The 17,158-nt window shown below is 37.1% G+C and overlaps 1 protein-coding gene across 4 annotated transcripts in view; it reads right to left on the reverse strand.

The window, feature by feature from the left end:
- Positions 1 to 101: 101 nt before the first annotated feature.
- Positions 102 to 17,158, reverse strand: part of LOC139958626 (serine/threonine-protein kinase Nek10-like) — a 44,888-nt gene continuing 27,831 nt past the window's right edge. For 2 of the 4 annotated variants that reach the window (XM_071955836.1, XM_071955837.1), the window contains exons 22-35: positions 16,799 to 16,901; positions 16,088 to 16,166; positions 15,292 to 15,421; positions 14,505 to 14,575; positions 13,853 to 14,002; positions 13,338 to 13,475; positions 12,036 to 12,160; positions 11,531 to 11,605; positions 10,575 to 10,676; positions 5,708 to 5,854; positions 4,565 to 4,782; positions 3,869 to 3,986; positions 2,991 to 3,108; positions 102 to 2,409 (exon numbers count right to left, since the gene is read on the reverse strand). In XM_071955836.1, the coding sequence (XP_071811937.1) occupies positions 2,328 to 2,409; positions 2,991 to 3,108; positions 3,869 to 3,986; positions 4,565 to 4,782; positions 5,708 to 5,854; positions 10,575 to 10,676; positions 11,531 to 11,605; positions 12,036 to 12,160; positions 13,338 to 13,475; positions 13,853 to 14,002; positions 14,505 to 14,575; positions 15,292 to 15,421; positions 16,088 to 16,166; positions 16,799 to 16,901 (1,656 nt within the window). In that variant the 3' untranslated portion in view covers positions 102 to 2,327. Of the gene's footprint in view, positions 2,410 to 2,986; positions 3,109 to 3,868; positions 3,987 to 4,564; positions 4,783 to 5,707; positions 5,855 to 10,574; positions 10,677 to 11,530; positions 11,606 to 12,035; positions 12,161 to 13,337; positions 13,476 to 13,852; positions 14,003 to 14,504; positions 14,576 to 15,291; positions 15,422 to 16,087; positions 16,167 to 16,798; positions 16,902 to 17,158 lie in introns of those variants that run through there. The other 2 variants (XM_071955839.1, XM_071955838.1) reach the window with 2 other exon arrangements.

Genomic DNA, 17,158 nt, shown 5'->3' on the forward strand with positions numbered 1-17,158 from the left:
TAAAAAGCTGGATCCACTTGAGAAACAAAATAATTAATAAAATTACATCACCTCATCACTGTAGGGTGAAAAAAAAAAGAAGTAAAATCAGAGAAAGTATGAATGGTTTAATAATCAAGGATTTATTGGACAGTTGTTGCCTCCATTCTGAGTGAAATTGTTCCCCTTGCACATATTGCATAGCATGTGTACAGAAATTACTTGATGTATATTACTATTATTATTATTATCATTTGTTGTAATAAATATTGTAAATATATCTATACAGAAAAGATAACTGCAAATAGACAAACTTTTGTTATAAATACAAATTTGCGTTGTTTTTTAATCATTAAAAACACTACGAAGAAGCACAATTGCATAACTGCTCAGTTTTACAACCTATTATTGTTATGTTCTTGATAGCTCAGTTTAAGCACAGGCCTCCTAATCCTGACGATACTGTCTCATTATCCTGATCTCCTAATCCTGAGGCCTCCTAATCCTGACGTCACTGGTCATTGTTCGTTCTAGCCAGACATTTCAAAGATATATATTCGTAACGTTTCGTCAAAGTAGGATTTTATTCTGTGTTATTTCCATTACATTGTAGCAAATATTTTGAAACGCAACAGACAACTGGTTACCAATATATGCTTCATCTTTAGGTCCAAACCTAAACTGTCCTTGCATTCAACTGTCCTTGCATTTTCAACAATGGAGCTGAAAATGCAGAGAATATTGGTAAATTAATAAAACATTGCAAATTTCAAGATTAACCAGCAACACATTGGTCCAAACCTGAATATACTTTCTCCATAACTATATTAGAAAACTCTTATACATAATATTAAATTGATTTTGATAAACTCTTGAGGCACTTATAAAACCAACAAACCCTCTGCACACATGTTCAAGGTCCCTATGAGTAAATCCAACACCAATAGGGACGAGTAAAATGGACGGATGAAAAACTATCGGATAATGCTGAACAATATAGATAAAAACTATCCTTGCTGGAATAAAGACACATCAAAATATATAGAGATCTTCTTCATATTAATAATACATTTAGTAGAATATTTCACTTATTTACATTAGATATTTATAGATTGATATCGTCGTTTTTCATTTCCTAGTTTTAAGCTATTATATTAAAAATTAAATTTAAAGAAGCCACAAAAGAACGTCATTATGATCAAAATTTTCCCATCAATATTGCCTCCAAAATGTTAAGCTTGCTAAAACAACCCATAATGCCATCATTGTGATTGATCCAGTTTCATTCCATGCCCCCTCCCCTCCCCCCACCCCCCAGTCTGTCTCTGACCAAGGCCCTGCTAGGATTGAAACTTCACTAATGCCCATTATCACAGATATCGCAAATATACTTCACCAAAGCATACACATATATTTGTATCTATTACATAAGACCCAAAACATGGATGTGACGTCACAGATTTGGTTAGCCCCCAGACTGCCCATATTTTTCAAGGGCCTGTCACTGGGTTCTCATTTTCAGGAAAACACCCTCCCTAGCCATATACCTACCTGTGTTACATGTAATGTCAACTACTTAAAAAAAAAATTGTGTTTCTGCTAGATCCTTTTTCAAAATCTTCAGCAGAAAAAAGTTTTTATATATTGCTCTCGGAGAGAAAATACCGCCCTGCATCCCCAAGTTGTTACGTCATTGATATGGATCAAACATAATAACGTGTAAATAAGGTTGAATAAATAAGCAAGTTGCTTAAAGAAAATGACAATAGTATTATTTACAGTTAATCAAGGTGAAATGTTCAAGGTGTTTTACTAAGATACAAAACAAAATATGGAATGTGTAGCATTTTCAAAAAAAAAAAAAAGCAATCGATAAAAATTATACAATTTTGCATTAAAAATTCAAATAAATTCTATACAAATTTGCCTCTATGACAAGGCCTCCGGTAGAGCGGCAGGGGTTTGCAGACTGCTGTTAGTACTATACCAATCTTTGGCCTAGATGGATTGCCATCTTAAAGGATAAAATTCCTCCAGCACCCTTCGGGCCGTTTTTCTTTTCCCTTCACCTCCATTCTGTTATCCGCAAATTGTAAAAGTTTTCCCGTATATGCCGGACACTTCCCAATGTTGGTAGGTTTCATCAAGCCATCAAGAGTTCTACCGAAGGAAGCTAATCCGTACATTACTGTTCTTGTTCATCTCTACCAACCACTCCCGTGGGTTGTCACTGCTAAACACGTAAATGGATAGCCCAGAAAATCTCTCGTAACTTTGAAGTAACTCCCGGCAAAGGTTACAGTGCATGAATAAATGTCTGTGGGTTGTTAGTAACTGCCCGGGCAGCATCAGGCCTCGTACGATAACATTCTTCGTCCACCAGTTCGCTGTGGGCTGTTAGGGATGGGTCCCAGAGGGATTGTCTTGTGCCTGTGGTATAAGAAAATGAAAATATGCCATTTGCTGTTTTCATTACCAGTTGGCTGGATGAGTAGAGGGAAAGGGGGGTTACAGCCCAAGAGGCAGGGTTCATCCCGGTGATATAATAGTCCCCAGGGGCTCAACCTGCCTCTGAAGGTCCCAAATACCAACCACTACTCGCATACTTACTGGGTATACCCTCTATCTCGAAAACCAAATACTTCTTTTAAATCAATCCTGGCTCCAACTATATTCATCTGCTACCACATTACATCCTGGTTCATGATGCCTTAATTCATGTTATCAAGGTTAATTTCTATCAGAATAGAGTTTACACATATTTGATTCTATTTCATTAATTAACAATGTTCCATATATAAAGCCAGTCCAAATTGATTGATTTCTCTCTGTAACCTGAGGTATCAGAGGTTTTAACGATCTCTGTCATACCAGTCACCGAGTGGGATGTTTGTGATGGAGACATGTAAACTAGCCTGTTTTTTGAACCCTATTTGCTAAATTGCTTAAAAAAAATTAAAAAATTGAAAATGATAAAACTTTGGAAGACTTAAACCCATGCATATACCTACCTAGCATTTGGTGACATATCATAGTAACCACTCTCGACCAGCACGCTCTCGATGAAGTTCTGCATCTGTTCGTAGGTAATGCCGATATCTGTATCGTTAGGATCAAAGCCAGTATTAGCTGCAAAAGGAAAAAACAAAAGTCAAAAACAAGAAAAACAAAGGTCAGTTGAGTCATTGAAGCAGTAGTCTTTCCTTTCGACAGAATTTTGACAATACTAAACATATATCGGTATTCTACGGAAATATAAACTATAAAAATCCACGGATCACATGATCAAAAAGTATCTTTATAGAGCCATCTAGAGTCATGTTTCTTAACCTAGGGGTGCGAGACAGGAAGCAAAGGGGTGTGGGATTATAAGCATCAAAAATATAATGTTCAAAGCATTCATCCACAGCCTGTAAAGGGGATGGAATTTTTTTTTAGGCAATTGCTAACAGGTGTGGTTATTCGACAAGGGTAAGGAACACTGCTCTGTTGCAATGCCAACATATGATTCAAACAGGTTTGTTGACACGAGTCTTGCACTAACCAGCGTACATGGATGCCGACTTTCTTAAAAATGGAACTCGAGCAAAGCTGGTGACCGTAGGGGGTCAAAGATCAAAAACCTCAGTACTGACCAAGTAGCTACTAACACGCTTGACTAAAAGCTTATGCTGCAGATTGAAAATGTGACAGTCTTAGCTCTAGCCAACAAGTGACTGACATATTGCTTTCCCCCAGAGTAAAGATCTACCAGATTTAGACAGCTCAAAGCTGTAGCAAAGTTGTTCATACATCGTGAACAATTTTTAACCTTCGTCTACCAGTAAACTTCCTAAATGGTTTATGCACTTGTGAGTTAAAAAAAAACACAAATGAGTTTTTATCTCACCTGGTTTTTCTCCGGTCGTCTGAAGAGCGGTCTCTTCCCTGGAAGCTTGTCTCAGCAGGTAGCAAGCTTCTCCTACCCCAAGGTTGATATCGATGAGCTCTTTGGATCCTGCGACGACCTGAGACACAAATATTGATACAATTATTACAAAAATAAAATATTGATAGATATTTAAAAGACTGACTTTGAGACAAATGCCAGATAGAATAACCATGCATAGTGATGGCTCTTTGGAAGGGTCAAGAAAGAAAATGAGACATTTAGAGCAATATCACCAGAAATAAATTAATAAAAACCTCCCTATACCTGGAATGATGCTAATGGGTAAGTCAGAAGGGTGTTCAAATACTAAGGCCTCAATAGTCTAACCTATATGATCAGTGCAAAATTGTGGTCCCATTTTTTGGCAGGCCAGATTTGGACCATGTGACTAGACTAGACTAGGCTATCAAGAAACCCTGCTGTATAGTGTACCAAGATGAACCATCTATCGTACAAAACCATGTCAAGCTGAAACAAATCCCATCAAACTGGAAAATAATTTTTTTTAAGGAATTTTTTTATTCTTTATTTCAAAAGCAATATTTCTCTCTCTACCTATTCTTTTCTGTATTAACATTCTTTCATGTCCTGCAAGGCTACTAAATTTACGGGGAAAAAAAAGAAAAATTCATTTGACGATAATTAACGCTGTACCTTCTTCAGCTCGCTCTTCAAATTGACGATTGTGCTCTGTGGAGAGAAGAGCGCCCTCTTAAACCTTTCAATCACCTTTCTCCGTGGGTTAGGGGTAAGCGTAGGGGGTAACTGAGAGATGAAGATGATCTTATGGATGATGTGGAGCATCTTCAAGACCGGGTCGCTGATCTGACGGACTTTCCTCGGAGAGATGGTCAGGGTCGCTGCCGCTGTGGCTGTAGAAGGAAATAAGATGCGAAAAATTTGATAAGTGCAAGTTTTTGGAGGCCTTCTTTTGAATGAGGCTGGGTCCTGTTTCATTTGTACTAAAACAAAACCACTCATTATTCCTCATAAATACTGTAAAGTCTGTCTTTTCACAGAAAGAGTCAGAATCTACGAAAAGGTGTCAGCGCTCTGCAGAGGCCAATTAAATCTGGCCAGCGGAAGATTTCAATTGGATCCGGAAAAAAAAAATAATCTTGCATTAATCAGGTTGATGTGGGCTCTTATAGTCTTAGGTTTGAGTACCCTACCCAGCCAAACTCTGCTGATTGATCAACATAGGTATGTTTAGAGTTTGTATGTCCCTTAGTTCGAACTAATGTTCCTCACTGGTCCTCTTAGTAAAATGTTTGAGAACCCCTGACCTACTCACTGTCTAATCGGAGGTCCTGTGTTTTTGCGAGATGAAAAGTACTTTCCTTGTGGTTGTGCATCTCCAAATTACTTTGAGCTATTGAAGAGTATTTAATTTGACAATTTAATGTTTCAGCAAAGAAAATAAAATAATACTTTCAGGTACTTTCAAGTTGTTGAAGTTGGAGCATTAGTGACCATTTTTTGACTTTTTAGCATATTTGGGGTCAATCTGGATGACCTTTAATCATTTTTTGACAATTTCATAATTCTCCATTTTACATCTTTTTTCATTGCTATTGATTTATGGCACATAACATTAAGTACATAACACCGCAAAGGGGTTCTTTGCAAAGGCTAAGAGAGGAAAACAAATTAATCCTCACAGAGTAAAGAAGGCCTGTACTAACTTTTGCTATGCTTGCAAAGATCTGTTGTAAAGTTTAACACCTATTATAATGTACTTAAAATTCTTAAATTTTTAAATAATATCTCAGATGAAAATAGAAAATAGTGACTCACTGGGTCTAACTCTCTGTAGAGAGCTCTGTCGTTTCAAAGTTTCCAGGAACGACCCACTCTGTGACCGATGAACTTTGCCGGGACTGGAAGAGAGGTCAGAGGTCAAAGGTTGCAGGCCAGATAGAAGATGCACCCTCTGAATTGCAGCTGTGCAGGACCATGAACAAAAAAGAAGATGTTTTAAGATGATATATGCAGAGCCAGATATAACTATACTCGAAACTGTGAGCTGCTGCAACTAGATAAAACTACAATTCTATATAAAGGTATGTTAGAAACTACATCCCTGTTGTTGTTAAAGTCCACAACATCTCTATTATCAAGATCAGATCCAGGATTTCATAGATTGTGGTGGGGCCCTGGGGTCTTTAAAGACAATTCACATGTACAAGCTTCTGGGTGTCCTGTCTCAGATAAAACTTTTAAAATGTTTAGATGGAAAGTGGTGCATTCTTAGGCATATTTAGGATAAAATTTAGGTTTGGATGGAAAATTGTCCCAATAAGTGATGATTTTTTTTTTCATGTGTGGTTGAATAGAAGACGGAGCAGGGTAGAGGTGGACTGTGTTACAAACACCCACATCCTGCCCCAGGATCCACACCTGATACTCTGTTGTCATATGTTGTCAAGCCTCGTTCCTTCTGAATATTGATATGGTCAAACATATCTGTAGAGTGTCATCATGAAACCTTAAAAGCCTTGTTATTGTAACACAACATCCCTAGTATGTCAGTATGGTAATATAACATCCCTAGTATGTCAGTATGGTAATATAACATCCCTAGTATGTCAGTATGGTAATATAACATCCCTAGTATTTCAGTATGGTAAAATAACATCCCTAGTATGTCAGTATGGTAATATAACATCCCTAGTATGTCAGTATAGTTATATAACATCCCTAGTATGTCAGTATGGTAATATAACATCCCTAGTATGTCAGTATGGTAATATAACAACCTTAGTATGTCAGTATGGTAATATAACATCACTAGTACGTCAGTATGGTAATATAACATCCCTAGTATGTCAGTATGGTAATATAACATCCCTAGTATGTCAGTATGGTAATATAACATCCCTAGTATGTCAGTATGGTAATATAACATCCCTAGTATGTCAGTATGGTAATATAACATCACTAGTACGTCAGTATGGTAATATAACATCCCTAGTATGTCAGTATGGTAACATAACATCCCTAGTATGTCAGTATGGTAATATAACATCGCTAGTACGTCAGTATGGTAATATAACATCCCTAGTATGTCAGTATGGTAATATAACATCCCTAGTATGTCAGTATGGTAATATAACATCCCTAGTATGTCAGTATGGTAATATAACATCGCTAGTATGTCAGTATGGTAATATAACATCCCTAGTATGTCAGTATGGTAATATAACATCCCTAGTATGTCAGTATGGTAATATAACATCCCTAGTACGTCAGTATGGTAATATAACATCCCTAGTATGTCAGTATGGTAATATAACATCCCTAGTATGTCAGTATGGTAATATAACATCACTAGTACGTCAGTATGGTAATATAACATCCCTAGTATGTCAGTATGGTAATATAACATCACTAGTATGTCAGTATGGTAACATAACATCCCTAGTACGTCAGTATGGTAATATAACATCGCTAGTACGTCAGTATGGTAATATAACATCCCTAGTACGTCAGTATGGTAATATAACATCCCTAGTACGTCAGTATGGTAACATAACATCCCTAGTATGTCAGTATGGTAATATAACATCGCTAGTACGTCAGTATGGTAATATAACATCCCTAGTATGTCAGTATGGTAATATAACATCCCTAGTATGTCAGTATGGTAATATAACATCCCTAGTATGTCAGTATGGTAATATAACATCCCTAGTATGTCAGTATGGTAATATAACATCCCTAGTATGTCAGTATGGTAATATAACATCCCTAGTATGTCAGTATGGTAATATAACATCCCTAGTACGTCAGTATGGTAATATAACATCCCTAGTACGTCAGTATGGTAATATAACATCCCTAGTACGTCAGTATGGTAATATAACATCGCTAGTACGTCAGTATGGTAATATAACATCCCTAGTACGTCAGTATGGTAATATAACATCCCTAGTATGTCAGTATGGTAATATAACATCCCTAGTATGTCAGTATGGTAATATAACATCCCTAGTATGTCAGTATGGTAATATAACATCCCTAGTAAGTCAGTATGGTAATATAACATCACTAGTACGTCAGTATGGTAATATAACATCCCTAGTATGTCAGTATGGTAATATAACATCGCTAGTACGTCAGTATGGTAATATAACATCCCTAGTATGTCAGCATGGTAAAACCACATCCCTAGTATGTCAGTATGGTAATATAACATCCCTATATTTTGTCAGTATGGTAATATAACATCCCTATATTTTGTCAGTATGGTAATATAACATCCCTATATTATGTCAGTATGGTAATATAACATCCCTAGTATGTCAGAATGGTAATATAACATCCCTATATTATGTCAGTATGGTAATATAACATCCCTATATTATGTCAGAATGGTAATATAACATCCCTAGTACGTCAGCATGGTAAAACCACATCCCTAGTATGTCAGTATGGTAATATAACATCCCTATATTTTGTCAGTATGGTAATATAACATCCCTAGTACGTCAGTATGGTAATATAACATCCCTAGTATGTCAGTATGGTAATATAACATCCCTAGTATGTCAGTATGGTAATATAACATCCCTAGTATGTCAGTATGGTAATATAACATCCCTAGTAAGTCAGTATGGTAATATAACATCACTAGTACGTCAGTATGGTAATATAACATCCCTAGTATGTCAGTATGGTAATATAACATCGCTAGTACGTCAGTATGGTAATATAACATCCCTAGTATGTCAGCATGGTAAAACCACATCCCTAGTATGTCAGTATGGTAATATAACATCCCTATATTTTGTCAGTATGGTAATATAACATCCCTATATTTTGTCAGTATGGTAATATAACATCCCTATATTATGTCAGTATGGTAATATAACATCCCTAGTATGTCAGAATGGTAATATAACATCCCTATATTATGTCAGTATGGTAATATAACATCCCTATATTATGTCAGAATGGTAATATAACATCCCTAGTACGTCAGCATGGTAAAACCACATCCCTAGTATGTCAGTATGGTAATATAACATCCCTATATTTTGTCAGTATGGTAATATAACATCCCTATATTTTGTCAGTATGGTAATATAACATCCCTATATTATGTCAGTATGGTAATATAACATCCCTATATTTTGTCAGTATGGTAATATAACATCCCTATATTATGTCAGTATGGTAATATAACATCCCTATATTATGTCAGTATGGTAATATAACATCCCTATATTATGTCAGTGTGGTAAACCACATCCCTAGAGATGATGATTATGATATGCTAAACCAACAGCCCTATATCCTATCTTAGTATGGTAATGAAATGAGGCTAGTATTTCTCTTTCAGTGTGTATGTTCTACATGGGGTAATCATAGCAGTGAATTATACAAGCAAGTGGATACAGAGCATAACAGTTTGTACCTGGCTCTCTGGCTGCAAAGTCTTTAAAAAAAAAATCAGAATTGTCCTCAAGCAAATGTGTTAAGTAAATTGTCACAGCTATCAGTTACATAACGATCAGAAAATATAATAAACAAGCTGTAAATATCATCAGCAAGATTAGAAGCTTTTCAAATTGTAAACAAGCCTTTTCAATAATAATTAAGCCGGGATTTAAAGTTTGACATCTGCAAATCCACAAGCTACACTCGTTGAATAATATTTCGACCATAAATAAACAACACATAGATACAAACAACAGGAGACAATTGTTTTTATTACCTAACTTGTTTAAAAATCATAATATTCTTATAATAATATTCTTAATCAAGATGGCCAATAAGCTTCTTTTGTTTTTTTGCCATTTTAATTCTCTGCCAAATCACTGGCTTGTAACTTCGGTTTGATTCTGGTCACTACAGTGATACCTCATGTTACAGGAATTTACAGCATGAGATCAAACTTTTCAGTTTCTCTGGAGTCTATTAATCCTTTCACCCTCTTCTGATAATCCTCTCGGTTTTATTTTCTCCCAAAATTAATCTCCTCCAGCTTTTTCATCATCTATCTGTCCGCTCAACCTGCCAGCTGTTATTTGACATCTTTCCGATCTGATCACTTTCTGGCCAATCTGTTTGCTTCTCGATGTTTTTAACAGTCTGTCCGTTCACATTTTAAGAAGATCCTCTTTAGATTCAAAATGTCAGGTTCTCTAACCTTTAACACACTTGCCTACCCATACAACTATACCTGTAACGCTAAGCAGTCTGATAAAACAGGCTTCTTCCTGTCTTTGATGGTTAAGTATTCCGTACGATAATCATCCACTTTTTCACCCTCTCCACTTAAGTTTCTACCCTCTCCATTTTTCAGTGTTCCATTTAACTGGTCTGTTCCAATCTGTCTGTTGGTTTTGCTCTGTTTTGGTTTTAGCCTGCCTCTAGAAAAGATCCTGCGAGGCCCTCTAACCGTTATCAATTTGCCTATGCTGGTTTTGGCAGTCGAAATGCAGGTTTGCTAACATTTTCATTTCTCCTTTTTTTGCTTTTGAATGAGGTTTCAGACAATTTTATATTTAACTCAGTGAGATTGCAACAGGTGCACCAGAGTCTGTTGATGTGTTTTTGAAAGGAAAATGTTAGCAAACTGTACCCTTTGGTACAAACAAACAGCTCTGGACCGAGTATATAGGGTGTGAAATTTTTCTTCTAAGGTGACTAAACATACCTGACTTGACCCTCCTTGCTGTAAGAGGGGATCCGGTGGAGGGGGGTGTAGGAGAAGGGGAACCTCTGTACCCTTGGCTGGAACTCAAGCCATGGCTGGCCCCTTTAAAAGTTAGCAGAGATAATGAGGCAAACACAACAAACAAAGCAGAGTTAGTGATTAAAATAAAAACTTCAAAAACTGCAAATTTGAAAGTTTTTTTGCAAAACTTATGATCGGAGTATATAGAAAAGCACTCCTTAAAGGCAATCAAAGAAACAACTTCTAGCAGAAAATGACGGCAACCGAAAAAAAATAAAAATTAAAAACAAAGTCCTAGAAACATGTTGAAAAATATAGAAACCTCCGTAGAGTTTGTGACAATTTACCTCAAAGTCAACTCTTTCTTACAGACAATGCTAAACGTGGAAGCTCACCCTACTTTTCTTTGAAGTGAGATGGCTAAATTAAAGCCGCTGTTTAATGTCCTTACCTTCAGATGGTATGGTGTTGCAAATCACCCAATATTAGGTTTCCTATGCTTTAAGGTTCTTTAAGCTCACTGAAGCCAATCTTGGTGGAACCAGATGGATTTTCTAGCAAAATACTCTTTTTACATTCATTTTAGGTGATTGTCCATTGTGAAAGATATATATATATTTCTTGTTTCCACATTTAATCTTTAAGTTCTAGAATATAAAGCGCAGTATTGGAGTGTCACTAGACAGTCACAACTACCACAAACTTAACACAGAAATGCATTAAAGCATTCAATAAGAATAGATCGATTCAAGTAGAATGTAGAATCGCAAATATAAACTGTGTGGTTTGTAGGCCATAGTTTATGGAGAAGAGAAATGTTCAAGACAATCAAATCAAGCCAGCGAGAAAAGAAAAAGAAAGAAAAAGAAAATGAGGGACTTTTTGTTTTAAGCCAAGATCGTTATTTGTTTTGATTATTCATTAATTATTCTCACCTAACGAAGAGCTCCCGCTGCTACTCTCTAGACTGTCGCAAGTGCTTCTGTCGTCCTCCTCGATTCCGCTGGAATCTACTCGGGTAAAAAAATATTAGAAGACCAACAAAATATTAGGTAAAGTAGGTCATTTACCCCAAGGGACTTCAAGATGACACTCATACCAGTTTCGAGATAAACAACAAAAAGCAGGTGGATGGGGATGGGAAGGGCATGGGGATGTGAAGGGGTGGGGATGTGAAGGGGGTGGGGATGTGAAGGGGGTGGGGATGTGAATGTGTGGAGATGGGAATAGGATGAGAATGGGATGAGAATGGGATGGGGATGGGGATGTGAATGGGTGGAGATGGGAGTGGGGATGGGGTGGGTTGGAAATGGGGTGGGAATGGGGTTGGGATTGGGGATGGGTGGGAATAGGGTGGGGTTGGGAATGGCGTTAGATGGGGATGGGTGTGGGAATGGGAGGTGGACAGGACTAAGGTAGACACAGAGTAACTTTTCTTACCTGTCCCAGTACTCTTCTCAATCTCTCTACCTCCCGGAGGATGGAGAAGGTTTGTGTACGCCGCTCTCAGGCTCTCGGAGTGACTAGCCGACGATGACAGTTCATCAGCGGAATCAAACACATCACTGTGAGGAATAAAATGATACCATCAGTCAGTAACAGCAGGCTTAATTAGAGGAGAGGGGTCAAAGGTCAATGTAAGGAATACAAATGATACAAACAGTCAGTAACAGTAGGCTGGATTAGAGGAGAGGGGTCAGTTGACTACACCTCTTGGGGAACCAGGGTCAATGTAAGGAATAAAAATCTAACCATCAGTCAGTAAGGGCAGGCTTGACTAGAGGAGAGGGGTCAAGGGACTACACCCCTTGGGGAACCAGGGTCAATTAGGGGGAGGGAAGTATACAGGCACAGATGAAGGGAAGTGGTGTTTGTGTGTGTACACTCCACCCTCTCCCAACCCGTGTCAACCTTAAAGCCAAAAAATTGAAAGTAGTCATTAGCACAATATTACATCTAGACCTAACTATAGTCATTATTTATAGTCTAAAACATGCCTGAGAATGCAGTTTGATAACTAAAATTTCACTCCCCTATTTTTTTTCTGTCGGGTGGACCCACTTTGTCTCGTACATGGGAGTATGTTTCAATGACCCCAGGGCCATACCCCCCCAACCACCATCCAAAAGTCCTGGATCTGCCCCTGATATGTGATGAAGAATCAAGTGTTCTCATTTTCATAACATACTTAAGCAAACATGAAGACATTAAAATAGGTGGCCTGATGACATAACTGTAAATTGGAAGCCCAGAGGACCAGGTGGAGTGACAGGGTTACTTCAAGTTAGAAGTCAGCAGGTAAACTCTCTTGCAAAAAGCAAAAAAGACTTTGCACAGAAAAAGGGATTTTTAACCAGTGGCAGACCACAAGGCAGATTATGTGCTAATTCCATGAAATGTGTTTCAATTGATGAAAAGTTGGCAGGGAGGGAATTCAAAGATTAATTCCTTTTTATGTATATGTAAGCATAAACAGCTAAATATCTTTGCAGGCAACCTCAACTACACTTTCAAGGTTTCTCAAAACATAAAATGTAACTTACGTACATTTTTTTGAACGTTTCGTCAAATTTCCATAGAAACATAAATTTGCATATCTAAGCAAGACCAACCCTAAACATCATTATTAACAAAATGCTATATCACTGAAAGGATTGAAAGATTATCAGGATGATTTCTGAGAATCATAACAATTTCGAATCATAACAATAATGATCGAGAGGAAAGAGGGATTCGTCTCACTTGCAAGGATCGGAGTCGCTCTTGATACTAGCCGCGCCTCCGCTTTCGGATAAATTCGCAAGACGATCGTAACGTTCTTGAGACGCCAAGAAAAGCCGGTGGTAATTCTGCATGTTGACGGTAGCCTCTTGGTAATGCCTTTTAAAAAAAAAAGGAAAAATGTATCAAACATTTTCACAGGTAAACCAAAGAGTAAGATATCACATCGGTGCTACCTCAAAGTGAAGGTTAAGTTTCAACCGATCACTGATGCAACGATTGGCTAAGATTCAGATTGAGGACAAAAAAAAGGGATGTTTTGGTGACACACGATGGCGATGCATATATAACAGAGAAAAAATATTCCGACATTAAAAATTTAATTTATTTAATTTTTTTTTTAAATTTAAAATTTAAAATTTCTCTCCAAAAATGTCTTGTTGCTAACGCTAGACATAAATCATAAGGGAAACATCTGTACATATTGTCATCTGGTTCACCCTTAGGGGAATAGCTTTTTTTTATTTCCTCCTTACTTTTGGGTTCTCTTTCTCTCCCTGTCCAGTTTCTTCTCTAAGCTGATCTGGCTGCTTCTGAGATTATCGATGTAGTTCATCATGACGTCAGAGATGAGGCTGGCGACTTGAACGATATCTGGCCTCTCCTTTGGCTCCGACGTCAGACATCTAAATGTGAACGTAAAAATATCATGACTGATCTAGAAGCTAAGGAAGCTACATGTCTTTTCAAAAACCTTTTTTTCTGCATGCATTAAACAGACTTCCCACACAAGTGTTACATCCAGGTTGTCAGGATAGGGGAGGGGTGGGAAGATGGGAGGGTATGGGGTACATTAGATGAGGAAGGAGATTTGTTACTTTAGGAAACATTTTATCACTGGTGATTGGATTTACCGCATCGACTTTAATTGCCTACCAAGGGGTGTGAGTGATTTAATAGATGGAAAGGGTGGGATTAACATAGATGTACTCAATAGTCGCATTCCTACTCCTCCCCACTTCTTCCCACTTCTGTTCAAAGTGGGGGGAGAAAGGCATGAACAAAATCTTTTTCATAAACTTATGACTTTGAAATATCTGAAGCAAATTTTAGCATTCTTGCAGGAGGAATAACATTAACTAACTCTATAATAGACCAAACTGTTGACTGATAAGAAGAGAGACTGACCGTTGGATGGTGTAGATGACCAGGTCACTGTATTCTCCTTCCTCCACTGGCACGTAATCTGCTGCTACGATCTGATCAGAGACAAAATGGACGCAGAGTTATGTAAGCTTAGTATGAATGTATTATTTTTTTTATTTTCTTATATTTTTTTATTATCATTCCAACAAGAGTCCAAACAATGTACAATTCATAATAACATATACTTTATGACCAATAGTCAATATTAATGACAACAACAAATAAAAATGGGTATGAATGTATTATCACTTAGCAATATCAACTACTCTATCCTTTTAGGGATGCGGGGGGTGGGTGGTTTTGGGATTTGTTGGGGTTTGACATGTCACACGCATACCCTTATATTTTGCAGGATACACTGAAGTAGTAAAGATCCAATGTCTTAAAGGAAAATTGGTCCTATACTTAATGACCTCATTTTGTAGGACATCAATAGTTTGAGCAGCATTTAGATGACAATGATTCTTTCTATTGTGAAGGGGGGTGGGGGAGAGGGTGGGGAGGGTTCTGTTGGTGCTTGATTTGCCTCTCACATACTCTCATATTTTGCTATTTTGCAATTTCAGGAACTGAAACACTCAATGAGTTGAAAACAAACTCCAAAAGTACCTTTGTTTTTGAAAGCTAACCTTATGAGGACAGCAAGAACCATGAACTTATTTCAAGTGTGACATGATATGTAACACAAGTGAAAATATTTATAACTCCTCGAATAAAAAAAAAAACACATATTCTCAGGATAATGGGAAGACGCTATATGGAATCTTACCTTAGTTGCCAGGCTTAGCATGTTGGAGCTGAAGAATGGCGGTTCTAGTTTACACATCTGGTACAGGATACAACCGATAGCCCAGACATCAGCCTTGTCGGAATACGGCAAATTCTGGACTAATTCGGGACTGGAAGTAAAATAGAAATGTTTAGGTTGATTACGAGTCACACTGAAAATTTGATGATGCTATATCTTTGTAACTGAAATTTTCTTTGAAATTTTCTATGAAAAGATACATTTCTCCCCCCCCTCCCCCTGCCCCCAACCCCACTGTGAAACTTGATCTCTCTTTCAATGTGCAATTTTCTAGAATCAAACCTTACTGTTCAAGAATAAAGTGAAATGAGACTTCAATATATTTCATTCTTTATTATCTGTTTTCTCTCCCGAAGGAGAATGTCTACACAAGTTAGCAGTGCTGCTGTTCTTGAGGAAAGGAGATTGACTGGGTAAAGGAGAAATTGAATGATGGGAGAGGGAGGGGAGGGGGAAGGGAGAGGGAAGGGAGAGGGAACAGAGAGGGAGGGGAGGAAGGAGGGGGAAGGGAGGGGTAAGGGAGAGCTGGGCAGATGGGAAACGTTTGAGAGAGGGAAAGGAAGGAGGGATACTGAAAGTTGGAAACCAAGGGAACTTAACCAGAAGGGAACAGGCCAATGTACCCACAGGCACTCCATTAGCTAAAACGCTGAATTTGTATAATATCTGAATGTAAAATTGAGGCAAATATGATACAAATATGAAATATGAGGCAAATATGATTATGTGAAGAAGCCAAGAACAGAATGAGACGTACCAACTGTAGAGAATGGTGCCGACCACGGACGTCATCTTGCTGCAGTCCGGCTGCTTCTGTCTGGCCAGGCCAAAGTCAGCTGTACAAGATATCATAAAAGGTGTAATGTTGATATCAAATGACAAACAATGGGACTGGCCAGAATAGAAGAGTACAGGCAGCTAGATCTATTAAGCTATAAGTACTGTATGTTTTTCTGTGTGTGATCATCTTAATACACTGTTGTTTCTAAACACTTCATGACCACAGTACCAACGAAAGAAAACAAAAAAAACCTCCTATGGTTGAATGGTTTCTCTAGCTTGCCTCCTGTTTTATTCTCCATTTCAGATTCTCTATATCATATGGTACATATTTACAAACATATTTCAAGTCTCCGATACAAGCGGCATGCACAGGCTGTGGCTGATTTCTAGAAATATTACTATTGTTCTTATTATATTACTATTGTCAAAAAAGGTTTATTGTAATCAAAATAAAAAAATCAAATAAAAAATTAGATATATAGATATGAATATAATGTAACTCAATTAAAGTTTCTACTTTTTAATTTATTATGGTCAAGAAATGACAGACAATTTTATAAGAAAACAAAAGTGACTGAGCATATAATCATAAATCCTTTAATTAAAACAAGACCTTTCTTCCTGTTACAAAATAAAATCATTGAATTGTGAAAGTTTAATAATTACAAGCCGAGACCACACTCACTGATTGTAACTCGGTCGTTCTCTCCTAGCATGATGTTATTTGGGGTTAGGTCTCTGTGTACGATACCCTTCTCCTTGTGAAGGTATCTCAAGGCAAGAACAATCTAAATATAAACAAAACAATGAACAAATTAAATTTAAATTAAATGAATATCTTTCTTTCAGTGAGAACACCAGTTGCCAATTTAACCAAATAAAGCAGATAATATCAATATATAATATCAATCAATCAATCAATATCAATAATATCAATATATAATATAATATCAATATATAATATATATAATATCAATATATAATATATAATATCAATCAATCAACGATATCAATATATAATATAATATCATATCAATATATAATA

Source organism: Apostichopus japonicus, chromosome 18 (assembly GCF_037975245.1).
Source record: "Apostichopus japonicus isolate 1M-3 chromosome 18, ASM3797524v1, whole genome shotgun sequence".
In the NCBI taxonomy this organism is placed as follows: domain Eukaryota; kingdom Metazoa; phylum Echinodermata; class Holothuroidea; order Aspidochirotida; family Stichopodidae; genus Apostichopus; species Apostichopus japonicus.